This window comes from Neolamprologus brichardi, chromosome 18 (genome assembly GCF_056152115.1).
Source record: "Neolamprologus brichardi isolate AB-2024 chromosome 18, ASM5615211v1, whole genome shotgun sequence".
NCBI lineage: Eukaryota > Metazoa > Chordata > Actinopteri > Cichliformes > Cichlidae > Neolamprologus > Neolamprologus brichardi.
Genome location: NC_142121.1, coordinates 8,497,131 through 8,514,209, shown reverse-complemented (window position 1 = coordinate 8,514,209; position 17,079 = coordinate 8,497,131). Strand labels below are relative to the sequence as shown.

Sequence of the window (17,079 nt, the reverse complement as noted above, 5' to 3'; positions counted from 1 at the left end):
TTCAGAGCACAGAGGTTGTTTCTGTTCAGAGGAAGTGAAACTGTCTGACAGTCACTGAGAGACGGTGAAACGGCACAGCACATGAATCAAATGGATCAAACAAAAATCTGCTGTTCAGTCTGTTTGGATCTACTGAAGGATCCGGTGACTATTCCCTGTGGACACAGCTACTGCATGAACTGTATTAAAAGCTTCTGGGATGAAGAGGAAAAGAAGAAAATCTACAGCTGCCCTCAGTGCAGACAGACTTTCACAGCGAGGCCTGTCCTGGTGAAAAACACCATGTTAGCAGATTTAGTGGAGGAGCTGAAGAAGACTGGACTCCAAGCTGCTCCTGCTGATCACTGCTATGCTGGACCTGAAGATGTGGCCTGTGATCTGTGCTCTGGCATCAAGCTAAAGGCTGTGAAATCCTGTCTGGTGTGTTTGGTCTCTTATTGTGTGAAACACCTTCAGCCTCATTATGATGTGGTTCAATTAAAGAAACACAAGCTGGTGGAGCCCTCCAAGAAGCTCCAGGAGAACATCTGCTCTCGTCATGATGAGGTGATGAAGATGTTCTGCCGTACTGATCAGCAGAGTATCTGTTATCTCTGCTCTGTGGATGAACATAAAGGCCACGACACAGTCTCAGCTGCAGCAGAAAGGACTGAGAGGCAGAGAGAGCTGGAGGTGAGTCGACAAAACATCCAGCAGAGAATCCAGGACAGAGAGAAAGATGTGAAGCTGCTTCAACAGGAGGTGGAGGCCATCAATCAGTCTGCTGATCAAACAGTGGAGCACAGTGAGAAGATCTTCACTGAGCTGATCCATCTCATCCAGAAAAGAAGCTCTGATGTGAAGCAGCAGATCAGATCCCAGCAGGAAACTGAAGTGAGTCGAGTCAAAGAGCTTCAGGAGAAGCTGGAGCAGGAGATCACTGAGCTGAAGAGGAAAGATGCTGAGCTGAAGCAGCTCTCACACACAGAGGATCACATCCAGTTTCTACACAACTACCCCTCACTGTCAGCACTCAGTGAGTCTACAGACTCATCCAGCATCAATATCCGTCCTCTGAGCTACTTTGAGGATGTGACAGCAGCTGTGTCAGAGGTCAGAGATAAACTACAGGACATTCTGAGAGAGGAACGGACAAACATCTCACTGACAGTCACTGAAGTGGATGTTTTACTGTCAGATCCACCAGAGCCAAAGACCAGAGCTGGATTCTTAAAATATTCATGTGAAATCACACTGGATCCAAACACAGCAAACACATGGCTGTTATTATCAGAGGGGAACAGAAAAGTAACACGGATGGAACAACAGTCTTATTCTGATCATCCAGACAGATTCACTGGATGGTGTCAGGTCCTGAGTAGAGAGAGTCTGACTGGACGTTGTTACTGGGAGGTGGAGTGGAGAGGGAGAGGAGTTTATGTAGCAGTCGCATACAAGAATATCAGCAGAACAGGGAGTGTATTTGGATTTAATGACAAATCTTGGGCATTAATTTGTGACAACAACAGTTATACATTTCGGTACAACACCATCCAAACTCGTGTCTCAGGTCCTCGTTCCTCCAGAGTAGGAGTGTACCTGGATCACAGAGCAGGTATTTTGTCCTTCTACAGCGTCTCTGAAACCATGACTCTCCTCCACAGAGTCCAGACCACATTCACTCAGCCGCTCTATGCTGGACTGAGTGCTTACTATGGAGCCACAGCTGAGTTGATTAAATTGAAATAGACTGAAGTCTTTCATATTGTGGGTTTAAATCTGTATTTTAGTTTCATTTTATTTTCTCTCCATCATTTCTGCACAGAGATCAGCTGTCAGTCAAACATTATGGGTGGTACCTCCACATCTTCTAGTTGTTCTCTTGATGTTTCTGAGTTTTTAAAGGAGATCTTTCCTGTGACTGTTTATGGAGGCTATCACTGCTCATCATCATTTTGATTTACTAAAATATTTCTCCACATGAAAATGTAAACTTCTCTATCCTCTAAATGTTTCTGGAATATTTGTATTGAAAAATGTCCACATTTCTCTTTATGAGTATGGCAGACCATGTGTGTGTGTTTGTGTTTGTTTTTGTCAAAATCATCAAACAAATGAGGAAAAACTGTGATTTTAATGAATGAATTCATATATTGTGTTGATGTTTTATTGTGTGAATAAACTGGAAGGTTTGACTATAAATCAAACTTTGAACAAAGTCTTTTCTTCTGTCTTCATTCCAGGATCTCACTCAAATCTGATGCAGAAAATATGAAACTAATCTGAGAGAATAACTGAAGCAGTTTTGCTCCTGAAGCATCACAAAGTTCAGAGTTCATGTTTAGAGCAGAAGATTCAGCAGTCGCTCTGTGACCTTTCAACTTTCTTCACTTTAACTCCTTTAACTCTTTGCTTTTGTTTCTGCTTCAAACACCAAATGATACACGTGCTGCACCTCTGATGGTTTGTCAGAGAGCAGAACAATTTACATTACAGAGAATATTTTACAGTTGAACATAAACTTTAAATGCATCATGTGTTTCCCATTACTGGCTGACTTGTCCGTGTCTTTTGAAAGGTGATAGTTGTGTATCTTTAATCAGTTAATGCAATATGCTCGACTGAAAGAGCCATCCAGCGGGTCAGATGGAGAATTTTTCATGCCGAATCTGACCCACGAGCCTTATGTTTGACACCCCTCATTTATACCTTTTCTCTAAAAGAACAGATTCAATTACAGTGTGGATTTGCTCACCACAGGAAAAATCATGAATGTGATAAATTGTGTCATATCTGACCTCTAAGCATCATTTTAACTGTCACAACTGGTGAAGATGGAGCTGAACTGGCCAGCAGCATGTATAGTTAGATTTTTACTGGTTAGCAAATGTTCACAGATGAATATCAGCGGCTGTGAGATTTTTAATGGGAGTGAAAAAAATGTTACACTTTCTGGAAACTTGACTTTGTTTGAGTTTCTAAAAATTCATTTACATCTGAAGTGGCGCTGAGCAACAGCTGCTTTTTGTGAGAGGGGGAAAACAAGTTGTTGTTGTTTTTATTTAAAACTTAACCTGAAGGTTGTGCCACAATTTCAGCTGCAAGAAGTGCAAAACAGCACATAAGTAGAAAAAATGATTATTGATTAAAGTCCCTGAAAGTATAAAGGACAGTTTTACATGTACTTGGATACTTTCAGCTACTCTGCGTGACTTTTGTACCCTGCTGCTCCCTGTTAATGATCAAACTCTGACTGACAGTAAACTGTTGACTCTCGTTCTGTCACGTTGTTGATCAGTGACGTCTTGTTTTCAGATGTCTGCCTTTAACTTTTTGGTTTTGTTTACTGAGTAATATACCAGGTGTTGAAGCTCTGATGGTTTTTCAGAGAGTAACAACTTTTATTGCAGAGAACATTTTAAAACTGAACATAAGCTTAAAATGAATTATATGTAACACATTATTGGCTACTTTAACTGTGTTTTTAGGATCTCTATCTTCCTGTATTATCTGTACTTGAAGGACTGTGTATAAAGGACTTTGACTCTGTGATCAACCGTGGATGTGAAAGCCTTCAATTTCAGTCCGAAAGTCAGAAATTGTTTAATTCCAATGAAATATACATTTTATAAGTTGAGTCTTTTTTGTGCTATGCAACACAGTGCATGTACATATGTGTACAATTAGTGAAGTCATCAGTCCTCTGTCACTGTGTTTAGAACGACTGTTTTCTTTTCTAAATCATAGAGATGTTTCCTGATGCTGTGTGATGGCTGTGACTGACTGTGAGGATGGAAACAAACAGAAACACTGAGAGAGTTTCTTGGTCAGTATATAAACAAACATATGGCAGATGAGACTGCTACATACATTTTTAATATGTGTTGTAATTTTTCAGTTGCGTTGTCCATTGTGATGACCATCTCACGCAGGTCCAGAGAGCAGATGTTGCTGCATTGCAGCAGCTTTTTGCAGATGTGTTCTCCCCCTGCCCGACCGTACAGCTCTCACAGAGCACCATTTTATAACCCGCCCTGGTGTGACGCTGCGTTCACGGCCCTACTGGTTACCTGAACTTAAAAGACAAATTATTTAGAGAGAATTGGCTGAAATACTGATGCTGGGAGTAATAAAAGAGCCGCACAGTGAGTGGTATAGCCCCATAGTTCTTGTAAGTGAAGACAGATGGGTCTGTTTGTTTCTGTCAACTACCACAAGGTGAATGAGTGTGTCTCAGTTTGATGCTTACCCAATGCCCCGACTCAAGAAACTCCTGGAACGGTTAGGCACTGCTCGCTTTCTCAAGACACTGGATTTAACCGAGGGCTACTGACAGATGCCTTTGTCTCCAGAGTCTAAGGAAAAAAGATATTTCTCCACTCTGAATGGTTTGTTTCAATTTATCACACTTTCATTTGGCTTGTTGGGAGCCTAAGCCACTATCCAATGACTCATGGACTGGGTGCTGCGTCCACACATGGATTATATCATCAGCCATAGTGACACTTGAGCAGAGCATGTGCAGAGATGTGCACTCCAAATGCCAGTTTGGAGTGCAAGAAATTGTGTTTCTGGGAGACAAGCTCTCAGCAGAAGGTGTTCAGCTGGACCAAGATAAAGTCAAGGCAATACTGGACATGCCAAGGCCCCCTGATAGGACAGGAGTGCTACGCGTAATGGGAGCGGTGAACTTCATCTGTAAATTCATTCCCAACCAGGCTGCAAACACATCCTGTATTCATGAGCTCCTTCATAAAGAGCATGAGTTCAAGTGGACAGCTAAGCATGAAAGTGAGTGGGAACATCTCAAAAGAACACTGACAATTGCACCTGTGTTGGCATGCTTTGACTCATCAAAGAGGATCAAACTGTCAACTGGAAGGGTGCTGCTCTTGTGGTTGTTTCTGCCTGTCAGTGTTTTAACTTACTTTTATTCTTTATTGAGTTATGTTTTTTATTTTATTTTGAGCCTGAGGAAATCCCAAAGCATTGGCTTGTGCTTTGTGGAACTTTCTCTTTTAATGAAGATGGGGTTTTTATTTCGCATGGTTTTATTGGCAATCCTGATGGTTGTTTGGAGTCATTGACACGCACAAACAATTACATACTCACGGGAGTTTCTTTTGGATCTTCGGTGGAACTGCCCGTCTCTGGATTCTTTTCACCCTTCAGTGTTTTCCAGCCCTGGATTATCCTCTAATCACAGGAACACTTTTGATTTTAATAGAGTCAAAACAAGGAAGTGGGGTAAGAATGGAGGTCTACGTCAGCGATTGAGGAAGCAAATACGATACAATCGTATTCCTTTGCCATCAATAATTCCGGCTAATGTGCAGTCTCTGAGGAGTAAATTGGATGAACTGAATTTGAATGTCGCACATTTACGTGACTACAGAGATACATGTCTTATGGCATTCACAGAGGCTTGGCTCAGGGATTCTGATCCTAATTCTTCTCTGGAACTAAATGGCTTTGGGTTCCCCATACGTTTGGATGGAGACCCCAGAGTTACCCAGAAATCTCACGGAGGAGAAGTGCGTTTGTATATTAATCAGAAATGGTGTAAAAACGTTACTGTCCGAAAACAGGTGTGTCTTGAGCTCCTCTCTGTGTCTATGAGGCTGTTTTACCTGCCAAGGGAATTCCCGCAGATCAACGTCACCGTCATTTACATCCATCCTGATGCGAATCCAAAGAATGCGACTGACACCATCTCCAACGTTATCCACTCACTCCAATCTCTCTCTCCTGAGGCCCCGAATATTGTTCTGGGGGACGTTAATCGCTGTGACTTGAAGAAAATATTGGGCAGTTTTTATCAGTATGTGAACTGTCCCACATGCTTCAATAAGACTCTGAATCTATGTTATGGTTCCATAAAAGCTGCATATACGTCTGTGTCAGGCCCGCCCTCAGATCCTCGGACCACAACACGGTGCATCTCCTGCCAGTTTATAAGACTGTGCTGAGGAGAGAGAAGGTGAGGAAACACCACATGAAGGTTTGGAGTGACGACGCCTCTTTAGCCCTGCAGGGCTACTTTGACTGTACAGACTGGTTGGTGTTTACAGAATCATCCACAGACATTAATGAACTGACTGATGTTGTCTGCAGCTTTATCTCCTTTTGCAGAGATATGATTATTCCTTCAAAAGTTGTGCTTTTTTTCCCCTAACAAGAAATCATGGTCTTCAAAAGCTCTTATGAGCCTGATTCATGAAAGGAAAAAAGCTAAAAAGGGAATATCTCTAAGGTAAGAGAAATTAGGCAGGAGATCAGATCTGAAATTTAAAAAAAGCCAAAATGAAATACAAGGATAAGGCAGAGGCTGAGATGGGTAGCAATAACTTAAGGGTTGCCTGGACAGGTATGAAACCCATGACTGGTCACTGTTACAGTGACTGTAATAAGATAAGTCTCCCTGGTTTTAGTTCAGACTCTCAGTTTGCCAATGAGCTGAACAGATTTTATTTGAGATTTAATGATAATTATAATTTTAGCAACACATTAGATTTGTTAAAAGAGTGTACCAGAGCTCCCCCAGCTTTGTTCTTTGATGAAAGAAGGGTGGAAAATCTTTTTAAAACGACTAAGACTAATAAAAGTCCAGACCCTGATAATATATGTGACCAGGTGCTTAAAACATGTGCTGAGCAATTATGCAGTATTATTTTTTTATATCTTTGTTTTATCACTTCAGCAACAGAAGGTTCCAGAGGTATGAAAAAAATCAATTATTTCTCCAGTCACTAAGACCACAAAACCTACATCATTAAATGATTTTAGGCCTGTCGCTTTAACATCTTTAGTAATGAAGTCCTTTGAAAAACTTATCAGGAAGGATTTCCTGCAGCAGATAGAAAAGCTTATCGTTCCACTACAGTTTGCATCCAGGCTTTTGTAGATGTGTTGATGATGCAGTGGTCACTCTGTTAAATTTCCTATATTGCCATCTTGATGCCACCAAAGCTCATGCTCGGCTCTTATTTATAGATTTTTCTTCAACTTTTAATACTATCCAGCCACATCTTTTAGCTGATAAACTTCTGAACCAGTTTAAACTTGATTTTTTATCTGATTGGTTGGATTTTACACTTTTTAACTGACAGATCTCAGAGTAAATGGCTGTTTTTCCAAACAGCTTAATTCTTCTACTGGTTCACCACAGGGTTGTTGTCTGTTTCCTCTACTATATATTTTGTACTCTAACGACTGTCGCAGTACACAGGCCAACAGGCATTTCATTAGATATGCAGATGACACAGTCATTGTAAGCGTCCTTCATGGTGAAGACCTTGAGCTGACCTTGAGTCAACCCTCAGCCGACTCTGGACCCCTGGAGGCTAAGAAGCCAGCTGAGGACTGCACCCGGCTGTTGCTGCCTGAGCAGGGTCAGTGCTCTGCGCAGCTGCAGTCTGATCCATGTGTGCCAGAGGCCCACGTGCCTGCTGGTTTTGTTTCGTGTGAACCAGAGGTCTCTGTGTCTGCTGGTTCTGTGACTGTTTTCGCTGGGGGGTCCGAAGAGCCCGTCAAGCCATCACTGTTGCCTGCAGCTTTGCTGGGGGTTCCGAACAGTCTGTCAAGCCATCACTGTTGCCTGCAGCTTTGCTGTCCGGCCATCAACACCACCTGCAGCTTCCAAGGTGTCGCCTGCAGCGCCACCACCGACGGTTTCCTCATCCTCGCCTGCTGCTTCAGCCTCATCCTCGCCTGGTGCAGCCTCAGCATCAGCCTCACCTGGTCCAGCCTCAGCATCAGCCTCACCTCGTCCAGCCTCAGCATCAGCCTCACCTGCAGCTTCAGCCTCATCCTCGTCTGGTCCAGCCTCAGCATCAGCCTCGCCTGGTCCAGCCTCAGAATCAGCCTCGCCTTGTCCAGCCTCAGCATCAGCCTCATCTGGTCCAGCCTCAGCATCAGCCTCACCTGCAGCTTCAGCCTCATCCTCGTCTGGTCCAGCCTCAGAATCAGCCTCGCCTGGTCCAGCCTCAGAATCAGCCTCGCCTGGTCCAGCCTCAGAATCAGCCTCGCCTGGTGCAGCCTCAGAATCAGCCTCGTCTGGTCCAGCCTCAGTATCAGCCTCGCCTGGTCCAGCCTCAGAATCAGCCTCGCCTGGTCCAGCCTCAGAATCAGCCTCGCCTGGTGCAGCCTCAGTATCAGCCTCGTCTGGTCCAGCCTCAGAATCAGCCTCGCCTGGTCCAGCCTCAGAATCAGCCTTGCCTGGTCCAGCCTCAGAATCAGCCTCGCCTGGTGCAGCCTCAGTATCAGCCTCGTCTGGTCCAGCCTCAGAATCAGCCTCGCCTGGTCCAGCCTCAGAATCAGCCTCGCCTGGTCCAGCCTCAGAATCAGCCTCGCCTGGTCCAGCCTCAGAATCAGCCTCATCTGGTCCAGCTTCAGCATCAGCCTCGCCTGCAGCTTCAGCCTGATCCTCGTCTGGTCCAGCCTCAGTATCAGCCTCGCCTGGTCCAGCCTCAGAATCAGCCTCGCCTGGTGCAGCCTCAGAATCAGCCTCGCCTGGTCCAGCCTCAGAATCAGCCTCGCCTGGTCCAGCCTCAGAATCAGCCTCATCTGGTCCAGCCTCAGAATCAGCCTCGCCTGGTCCAGCCTCAGAATCAGCCTCGCCTGGTCCAGCCTCAGAATCAGCCTCATCTGGTCCAGCTTCAGCATCAGCCTCGCCTGCAGCTTCAGCCTCGCCTGGTACTGCGGGTGTCACGCCACCCTCTGGTCCACGTCTGCCGCCTTAACATCGTCGGCCATCTTCCAGGCCGCTTGTGGGGCATCATCACCATCATGGACGTCCTCCGGGAACAGTGTCGCCACTGCTGCCTTCCGGGCGGTCGGTCTCCGGATTTGCTCTGGCCATGTCACCGCCATCTTCCACGCAGCCGGCCTCCGAGAGGGCTTGGCGACAAACTACTGAACTGGCAACCTCCGGGCTGGGCCCCTGAACTATGTTTTGGACTCCTGGGGGCTCTTGCTTTGCTCTGTTCCACTCTCGTCACCGCCGCTGTCTGCTACTTGGATCCTCCTTCTCATCTCCACACGACTGCTGCCCCAGCTGTGACAAGATGATAAGAAGGTACACAATAAACAGACCAAAAAATCTATGGTTGTTGATGAAACACCAACAGCGCCAGTAGAGATGGATTTGTTTCATGTTAAATAAACTAAATTTACAACATTTACAATGAACTTTTGAATTACTTAAAATTTAAAAAAAGACTATAAATGAACTTCCTGGGAATGACTAAATACCAAGTGCAGCTATCAAACTTTAACTAGGTTGCAGTTTTTACTGGAAGCAGTAAATCAAGCATAACACACCCTGGCAATAAGCATTTTATGACTCGTTACTGCCTCACTTCTAATACTTTGTAATAAACAGATCACACCCTGGCTCTTGTCACTGCCAGGATATTTCTTTAGTGCCTCCCTTCATAGATGTGTCTGTATCAGGATGGGTCTAAACAACATGGTGTAAATGCAGTTGCTGGTGAGCCTCATTTCCTGTAGGAGGTGAACAAGAGCAGAGATCTGTTTCCCTTCAGAGCACAGAGGTTGTTTCTGTTCAGAGGAAGTGAAACTGTCTGACAGTCACTGAGAGACGGTGAAACGGCACAGCAGATGAATCGAATGGATCAAACAAAAATCTGCTGTTCAGTCTGTTTGGATCTACTGAAGGATCCGGTGACTAATCCCTGTGGACACAGCTACTGCATGAACTGTATTAAAAGCTTCTGGGATGAAGAGGAAAAGAAGAAAATCTACAGCTGCCCTCAGTGCAGACAGACTTTCACAGCGAGGCCTGTCCTGGTGAAAAACACCATGTTAGCAGATTTAGTGGAGGAGCTGAAGAAGACTGGACTCCAAGCTGCTCCTGCTGATCACTGCTATGCTGGACCTGAAGATGTGGCCTGTGATGTCTGCACTGGAAGAAAAATGAAAGCCTTCAAGTCCTGTTTATTCTGTCTGGCATCTTACTGTGAGAAACACCTTCAGACTCATTATGATTCACCTACATTCAAGAAACACAAGCTGGTGGAGCCCTCCAAGAAGCTCCAGGAGAACATCTGCTCTCGTCATGATGAGGTGATGAAGATGTTCTGCCGTACTGATCAGCAGAGTATCTGTTATCTCTGCTCTGTGGATGAACATAAAGGCCACGACACAGTCTCAGCTGCAGCAGAAAGGACTGAGAGGCAGAGAGAGCTGGAGGTGAGTCGACAAAACATCCAGCAGAGAATCCAGGACAGAGAGAAAGATGTGAAGCTGCTTCAACAGGAGGTGGAGGCCATCAATCAGTCTGCTGATCAAACAGTGGAGCACAGTGAGAAGATCTTCACTGAGCTGATCCATCTCATCCAGAAAAGAAGCTCTGATGTGAAGCAGCAGATCAGATCCCAGCAGGAAACTGAAGTGAGTCGAGTCAAAGAGCTTCAGGAGAAGCTGGAGCAGGAGATCACTGAGCTGAAGAGGAAAGATGCTGAGCTGAAGCAGCTCTCACACACAGAGGATCACATCCAGTTTCTACACAACTACCCCTCACTGTCAGCACTCAGTGAGTCTACAGACTCATCCAGCATCAATATCCGTCCTCTGAGCTACTTTGAGGATGTGACAGCAGCTGTGTCAGAGGTCAGAGATAAACTACAGGACATTCTGAGAGAGGAACGGACAAACATCTCACTGACAGTCACTGAAGTGGATGTTTTACTGTCAGATCCACCAGAGCCAAAGACCAGAGCTGGATTCTTAAAATATTCATGTGAAATCACACTGGATCCAAACACAGCAAACAAACAGCTGTTATTATCAGAGGGGAACAGAAAAGTAACATTAATGAATCAACAACAGTCTTATTCTGATCATTCAGACAGATTCACTATAATGTGGCAAGTTCTGAGTAGAGAGAGTCTGACTGGACGTTGTTACTGGGAGGTGGAGTGGAGAGGGGGAGGAGCTTATGTAGCAGTCGCATACAAGAATATCAGCAGAGCAGGGAGTGGGAATGAATGTAGATTTGGACGTAATGAAAAATCCTGGGCACTAGACTGCTTCAAGAACAGTTATACATTTCAGTACAACAACATCCAAACTCGTGTCTCAGGTCCTCGTTCCTCCAGAGTAGGAGTGTACCTGGATCACAGAGCAGGTATTTTGTCCTTCTACAGCGTCTCTGAAACCATGACTCTCCTCCACAGAGTCCAGACCACATTCACTCAGCCGCTCTATGCTGGACTCTGGTTTCACTGCTTTGGAAACACTGCTAAGTTTACTAAACTGAAACAGACGTGTTTTTGATACAGCAGCTGGCTCACATCTGTACATTATTATTATTATTTTCTCTCTGTAAATTATCACAATCACTGTTTTAGCATTTCTGCACTGTACTAGATGACTTTTATTTATAAAGTATTTTTCCACAAAAAAGTATAAATGTATGTGTTTGTATTTGTATGTATTTAAGTGGAATATATTTATTTGATTTTATTTAGTTATTGTTTTTTTGGTTTTTGTTTTCCAATTCATGGGCTGGGACAGAGAAAATACAAGACCTTCCTGTATATATATTTGTAAAGAAATGAATTATTTATATGAATATATACTCATTTTGAATTTTATGCCAGCAACAGGTTTAAATCTTCTTTTAAACATAATATTTAAGAGTTTGCTCTTTAAAAGTGAGAACAGTATTTGTGTCCAAAGAATATTTTCTCAGGTGGCTTCAACAAGTCAGTTATGTAACATCTCAGCACTTTGTGTTTGCTTGTTTTTGTTTTTCCCAACAGTGTCAGATGTTTTTGATTGGGTGCCAGGTCTACAGTGCAGACAGACCAGCTTTGCAGTGATGATGTTTTCTGTGACGTTATACTGTAGATGAACTGGAAGGATGTGGTGTGGCATTGTTTTTGAACGATTACAGCCTTCCTAAAAAAACATGAACATTTCCTTCAGAAATATTTTACATTGACCGTTAAACTATTTGCACCTGCGGTCTTTAAAGAGGAGGTGAACTTCGTTATTGTTACTTTTGAAAAAGTAACAACAAACACAAAATCTGTTTGTTACGTTTACCAAGTCAAAATAATCTCATCTCTGCCATTTGTTGCTGTTTTGTTTTTAAATTATACTAAAACAAATGAAACTTAAATAAAATAAATAATCAGTTTTCTTGAGAGCTTGTAATCCCTTACACACACACACACACACACACACACACACACACACACACACACACACACACAGACACACACACACCTGTGTATTCAAACCTTTGCTCTCACTCTCACACTTTCTCCACTTTTCAATATCAAAACATAATTACCCTCCAAACCTAATAACAGGTTGTGTCTCTCGTACTAACAAAAAAAGGAATCAAGAATTTATTGTTACTGACGATGAGTCTTTTGCATTGTCATGGAGCAATTTTGGCTGACTCCTTATTGCAGAATCTCTTGAATCAGAATCAAAATCATCTTTATTTGGTCAAGTTTGTGCACAAAAGGAATTTGACTCTGGTTCACTTTACTATTCTGCATGTAAAAAATGAACCACAGCAAAGCATCTCAATCTGATTTAAATCCAGAATTTGTTTACGCAATTCCACAACCTTTTTATTTATTTTAGAAACACTGGAGGGTTTTCAGACATAAACAGGATGTTTAAGGACATGTCAAAGTATTTCAGTCTCATTTAAGTCCAAACTTTCATTAGGACACTCCAAAGTTTTTATTTTGTAGTGGTTTGTTTTGTAGACTTGTTGATGTGTTTCGGATCCTTGTCCTGCTGCATCGCCCAGCTTCAAGGCACAAACTGATGGCCGGACATTCTGATTGGCCCTGAAGCAGTGCGGTGACTCGGACATCTTTGCACTTCAGTCTGCACCGGCGGGCCTCATGCTGGAGCACAGACCTTTCCTCCTCTGGTCTGCAACGTTTCGACTGGTCGCTCATGGCCCGTGGTTCCCGTTTCATGGCGTCTTCGCGTTTTTGACTCTGTGCATGGGTCATCGCATCCGGTGGTCCGGGCCTCTGTCAAACTGGTCAGCTCCACATTTGTTTGGCCAGGCCTTCGCAAGTCAGTTAGGGAATGGGCTGCATGCGTTCCATGCGCACAAAGGTCCATAAGCACACTAAAGCAGCGGTCCCTAACCCTCGGGCCACGGACCGGTACCAGTTGTTTTCTTGACTTGGGTTTTACGTTGTGGTCCCCCTACTGACATTACATCCGACAGGGCCCTCATTATGTTTCGGGGCTGACAGCCTGGGGGTCAAGATTCACCGCACCACTGCATACCACCTGCAGGCTAATGGGATGGTTTCACAGGTCGCTTAAGGTTGCGCTCCGCGCTTCTTTGACTATTAGCGGCTGGGTTGGCCACCCCAGGTTTTGCTGGAGCTGGCATCTCTACAGCTGAACTGGCCCTCGGTCAGCCTCTCCATGTCCCCGGGGAATTCTTGCCTGAGAGCCCCTCCCCGTGCTCCCATTCCCTGGTGTTATCCCCTCGCTAGCAAGTGGACTCATTTGGTGTTCCAGGTCCCGTGCACCATCGCCTGCCTGACACCTTTGTTCCGAAGACTTCAAACAGTTCAAAGTTTGTTTTTGTCCGGCATGATGCACATAGGACACCGCTGCGTCCACTCTATGACGGCCCATATGGGGTCCTCAAATCAGGCCAGAAGCACTTTGTTTTGGGTTTCGGCAGGCATAGGGAGACTGTATGTGTGGACAGACTTAAACTGGCCAATGTTCAGGTGGACAACCAAGTGACACTAGCCCAGGTCCCCCGTCGTGGCCGACCACCTCACAGGATTACTGGACTCTGGTTTTTCCTCTAGCGGCGCCTCTCGACCACCGGAGCTCGAGTTCCTTCAGCCTTTCCTGGCTGCCCACGCCGGCCTCATACTCAGGCTAGGACTCCCTCTACCATTTCCCCGCCTTCCAGGTTCATCCGTTCTGGCAGTTTGCTTATGCCCAACGTCCTGGACTAGTGGGGGACCCTGCTGGGTGTTTGGGAGGGGGGTGGTATTTGTGGCGGACCACCAGGGGACACCACTCACACCCAGCGATAGAATAAGTGCTGAGCTGAGAATAAGTGAGTGAAATGTGACAAGCTCTCATGTCGTCCTCTCTCGTCATGTTCTTTCTCTTTCAAGTGTTAGATAATGGGGGTTGGGCGTCAAATTGCATTTTCACATTGGATCATTTTTATCCACAGTGCTAAATGTGTTTCATTGGGCAGTGTTGGGGAGTAATGGAATACATGTACCAGCGTTAAGTATTTAAAATGCAAAATATGAGTAAGTGTATTCCATTACAGTTCCCATTTAAATAGGTGATATTCAGAATACAGTTACTTTGTTAAAATAAATGGAACACACAGTGGTCATTTCCTGTTTCATATGTTAGGCTATGTCCTCTCTATCCCTTCTCCAATTTTGGTGATTAAATGCAGTCGGGTGCAGCTTTAGCTCGGATGGATGACCATGCAATCATATGATGTATGGCTGAGAGCGGCTGTCGTGGGTTCATGTCCAACCAGTGGCCCTTTTTTTAAAAAACTCAACTTCCCTCTGGAATTAATACAGTTTCTTCGATTCTTCGATTGCCAGAAACCTAAACAAAACACACAATAACAGCTCTAATGTAAGCGTCCTGTTAATGTTGGTGGCGTCAATTACACAATGGACCCGGAGCCAGCACAACAGAGCCAGCAGTGCACAGGCAGGAATGCATTTCTGACACCACGTCATAAGAAGAATGGGATGGGAGAAACTTCAGTATCTTCGATGTCTCTGTGATTTTTGTTACTATTTATGAAGGCTACTTGCCACCAAGCTAACATTGTTAGCTGACGTTAGCTGAGATTACTTCATAAACTGCAGACTGTTAGGCCGTTTCTAAATGCTCAAGTACGTGAGTCCGTACTCGCGTTCTCGCTAGTGCGGATTTCATAAGTTCACACGGGAATCCGGACTTCCCGAGAACAGAACGCAATCGTTCTACAATTGGAAAGGAAGTGTACTTGATGACATCATAGCTCTGGAGTTTTCTTTCCTGCCATCCCCTCTTTAACTGTGATTACTATTTGCAATGGAAACGACACATGACATAAAAAATTACACATGATGTATTTGTCGTGGTCCGGAGTTTGTGACTCCGTGTTTATGTTTACGTTTATTAATATTCTGTGTTTTGTTTGTTTTTTATTTTGGGTTGTTTGTGGTTATTCCCAGTGTTTCAGGTTCCTGTGTTCTGTCTCCCCAGTCTGTGTTAAGTTTACATGTCTAGAGTTCGGTGTGTTTCCTGTTTTACTATGAAGGACCGTGTCTGTTGTCAGTGTTTCTAGTTTTGCTTCCCTTGTCTCGTCCTGCCTAATTACCCCAGCTGTGTCTCCCTCCTGTCTCTCATTCACTGATTGTTCCTGTGTGTATATAAGCCCTGTGTTTTTTCGTGCTTGTTGCTGGTTTGTTTGTGTTGTTTCCCAAAGTCTCAGGTCTGTTTCTGTTAGTTTTTGCAGTTTAGGTCACCTTATGTTCTGCACATGCCTTCACCACTGCTATTTGTACCGTCAACGTCAAAATAAAACTCACTCACATCAGAAGCCGTGCCTGCATCTTGGGTCCTAATTTCCACACTCCACACGGCCTGCCATCGCAGCCGTGACAGCACGAACCAGCCACTATTGACCCAGCGGCACTTAATCCTTTGGAGGAGCTCTGTGATGACATTATTTACAATGTGGAGATTCTTGTGAACCCGTGGCTGGATCACCCCCCGGAGGAGCTTCGTCGCACTGTTGAAGCCCAGCTACAGCAACTCTTCTCTTGTCTCCCCTGGCTGCTAAGTTTACTGCCCCCTCTGGCACAGGACTTTCTTCGCTGTGAATTACATCTCCACCCAGCCACAGCTACTTGCCTTCCCTGCCTGGCGGAGAATATTTTGCTCAGCCCTGCGGTCTGACCTTCGGGAAGGAAGTGTCGCTCACGCCTCTCACTACAGCTGGACCCCTGTATTTCAGAGCTATGGTGAGTGAAAGACACAATTATTCTGTTTCAGACTTTAGGACTGTTTATTCTGGGGCCGTTTTGTGTGGCAGGTGATAATAATAAAGGCAGTCTTCTTTCTTTACCTGTGACGGAAATTACAGAGACCTTTTCCGGGGCCGCATTGAATTCTAAGTACTGTTTCTGACCTGCTGGTTCAATGCATGGAACCAGTTTCACACAAACTGTTTTCGTTGAGCCTGCTCCTCTGCCTTTCAGTGTTCCAGCTTGGTCTGTAGTGTTGCCACCAGCTGCGTCACCTGTTCAGTTTCCTGTCCCGTTTTTTTTTATCTAAATGATTTATTATTGAAATAAACATGACATTGTTTTTTCAGCTCTGCAGAGTGGGCAATAATAATGAAGCAGTTCATTATAAGCTGCAGATTTAAGCTGCTCTTCATAGTTTTGTCCACCAGATGTCACCAAAGAGGACTGTGCTGAAAAGCTTTGAGTAATGAACCGTTTTTTCAATGCAAGCTTCAGAAAGCTTCATTTGGACATCAGAGGCCGTCTGATGTTAAACACGTGCCATGGGTTGTTGTCCTGTGGCTTCTTGATGTTTTTTGCTAATAAAAAAAAAATCTTGTAATCTTATAATCAATCTCATAGGTTGTGAGTATGCTTGTGCTGTGAGGTCCCTGCTTCCACCTGATTAAGTAATCAACCAGCAGTCAGGTACATTTACATCCTCCTGAGAACCAGCCTATTGATTTATGGTCTCTGTAATAAACATTTATTTTGGTCTCTATCTTTTGACTTATTTGAGCTATCATAATAAGTCCTGATGTACTACACAGAGGACATCCTGTCTTTCCGTTGATAGCTCATGTGTTTGGGTCGTGTCTTTTAGCTCCAAAGAGGAAGGAAATCACCAAAAACATTCAATGGGAAGGTTCATTTTTCCTCGATCATCAGGAAGATATATTATATACTATAACTTCTATATTTGTAAGTATGTGTATCATATTTTAGACCTGGGAGCAGAAATGCTGATGAGCTGGTTTTTATTCAGGAACAGGCAGAGCGTCCTCTCTTGCTGGCTCCATGTCTATAATTA

The 17,079-nt window shown here is 44.4% G+C and overlaps 1 protein-coding gene across 1 annotated transcript; it reads left to right on the top strand.

The window, feature by feature from the left end:
• Positions 1-11,277, top strand: LOC148097631 (uncharacterized). The gene is made up of 3 exons (XM_087831299.1): positions 1-1,718; positions 5,884-6,026; positions 9,581-11,277. The coding sequence occupies exons 1-3, from the start codon at positions 82-84 to the stop codon at positions 11,275-11,277; spliced, it is 3,477 nt and encodes a 1,158-aa protein (XP_087687425.1). The 5' UTR covers positions 1-81.
• The last annotated feature ends 5,802 nt before the right edge of the window (positions 11,278-17,079 follow it).

What these genes read in the sequence shown, in the direction of transcription:
- LOC148097631 (XM_087831299.1), top strand. Translation starts at nt 82, where the DNA reads ATGAATCAAATGGATCAAACAAAAATCTGCTGTTCAGTCTGTTTGGAT. An exon ending in GCCACAGCTGAGTTGATTAA is followed by an intron (nt 1,719 to 5,883) that starts ATTGAAATAGAC and finishes CGTCTGTGTCAG; the next exon opens with GCCCGCCCTCAGATCCTCGG. An exon ending in CCTGCAGGGCTACTTTGACT is followed by an intron (nt 6,027 to 9,580) that starts GTACAGACTGGT and finishes AGTCACTGAGAG; the next exon opens with ACGGTGAAACGGCACAGCAG.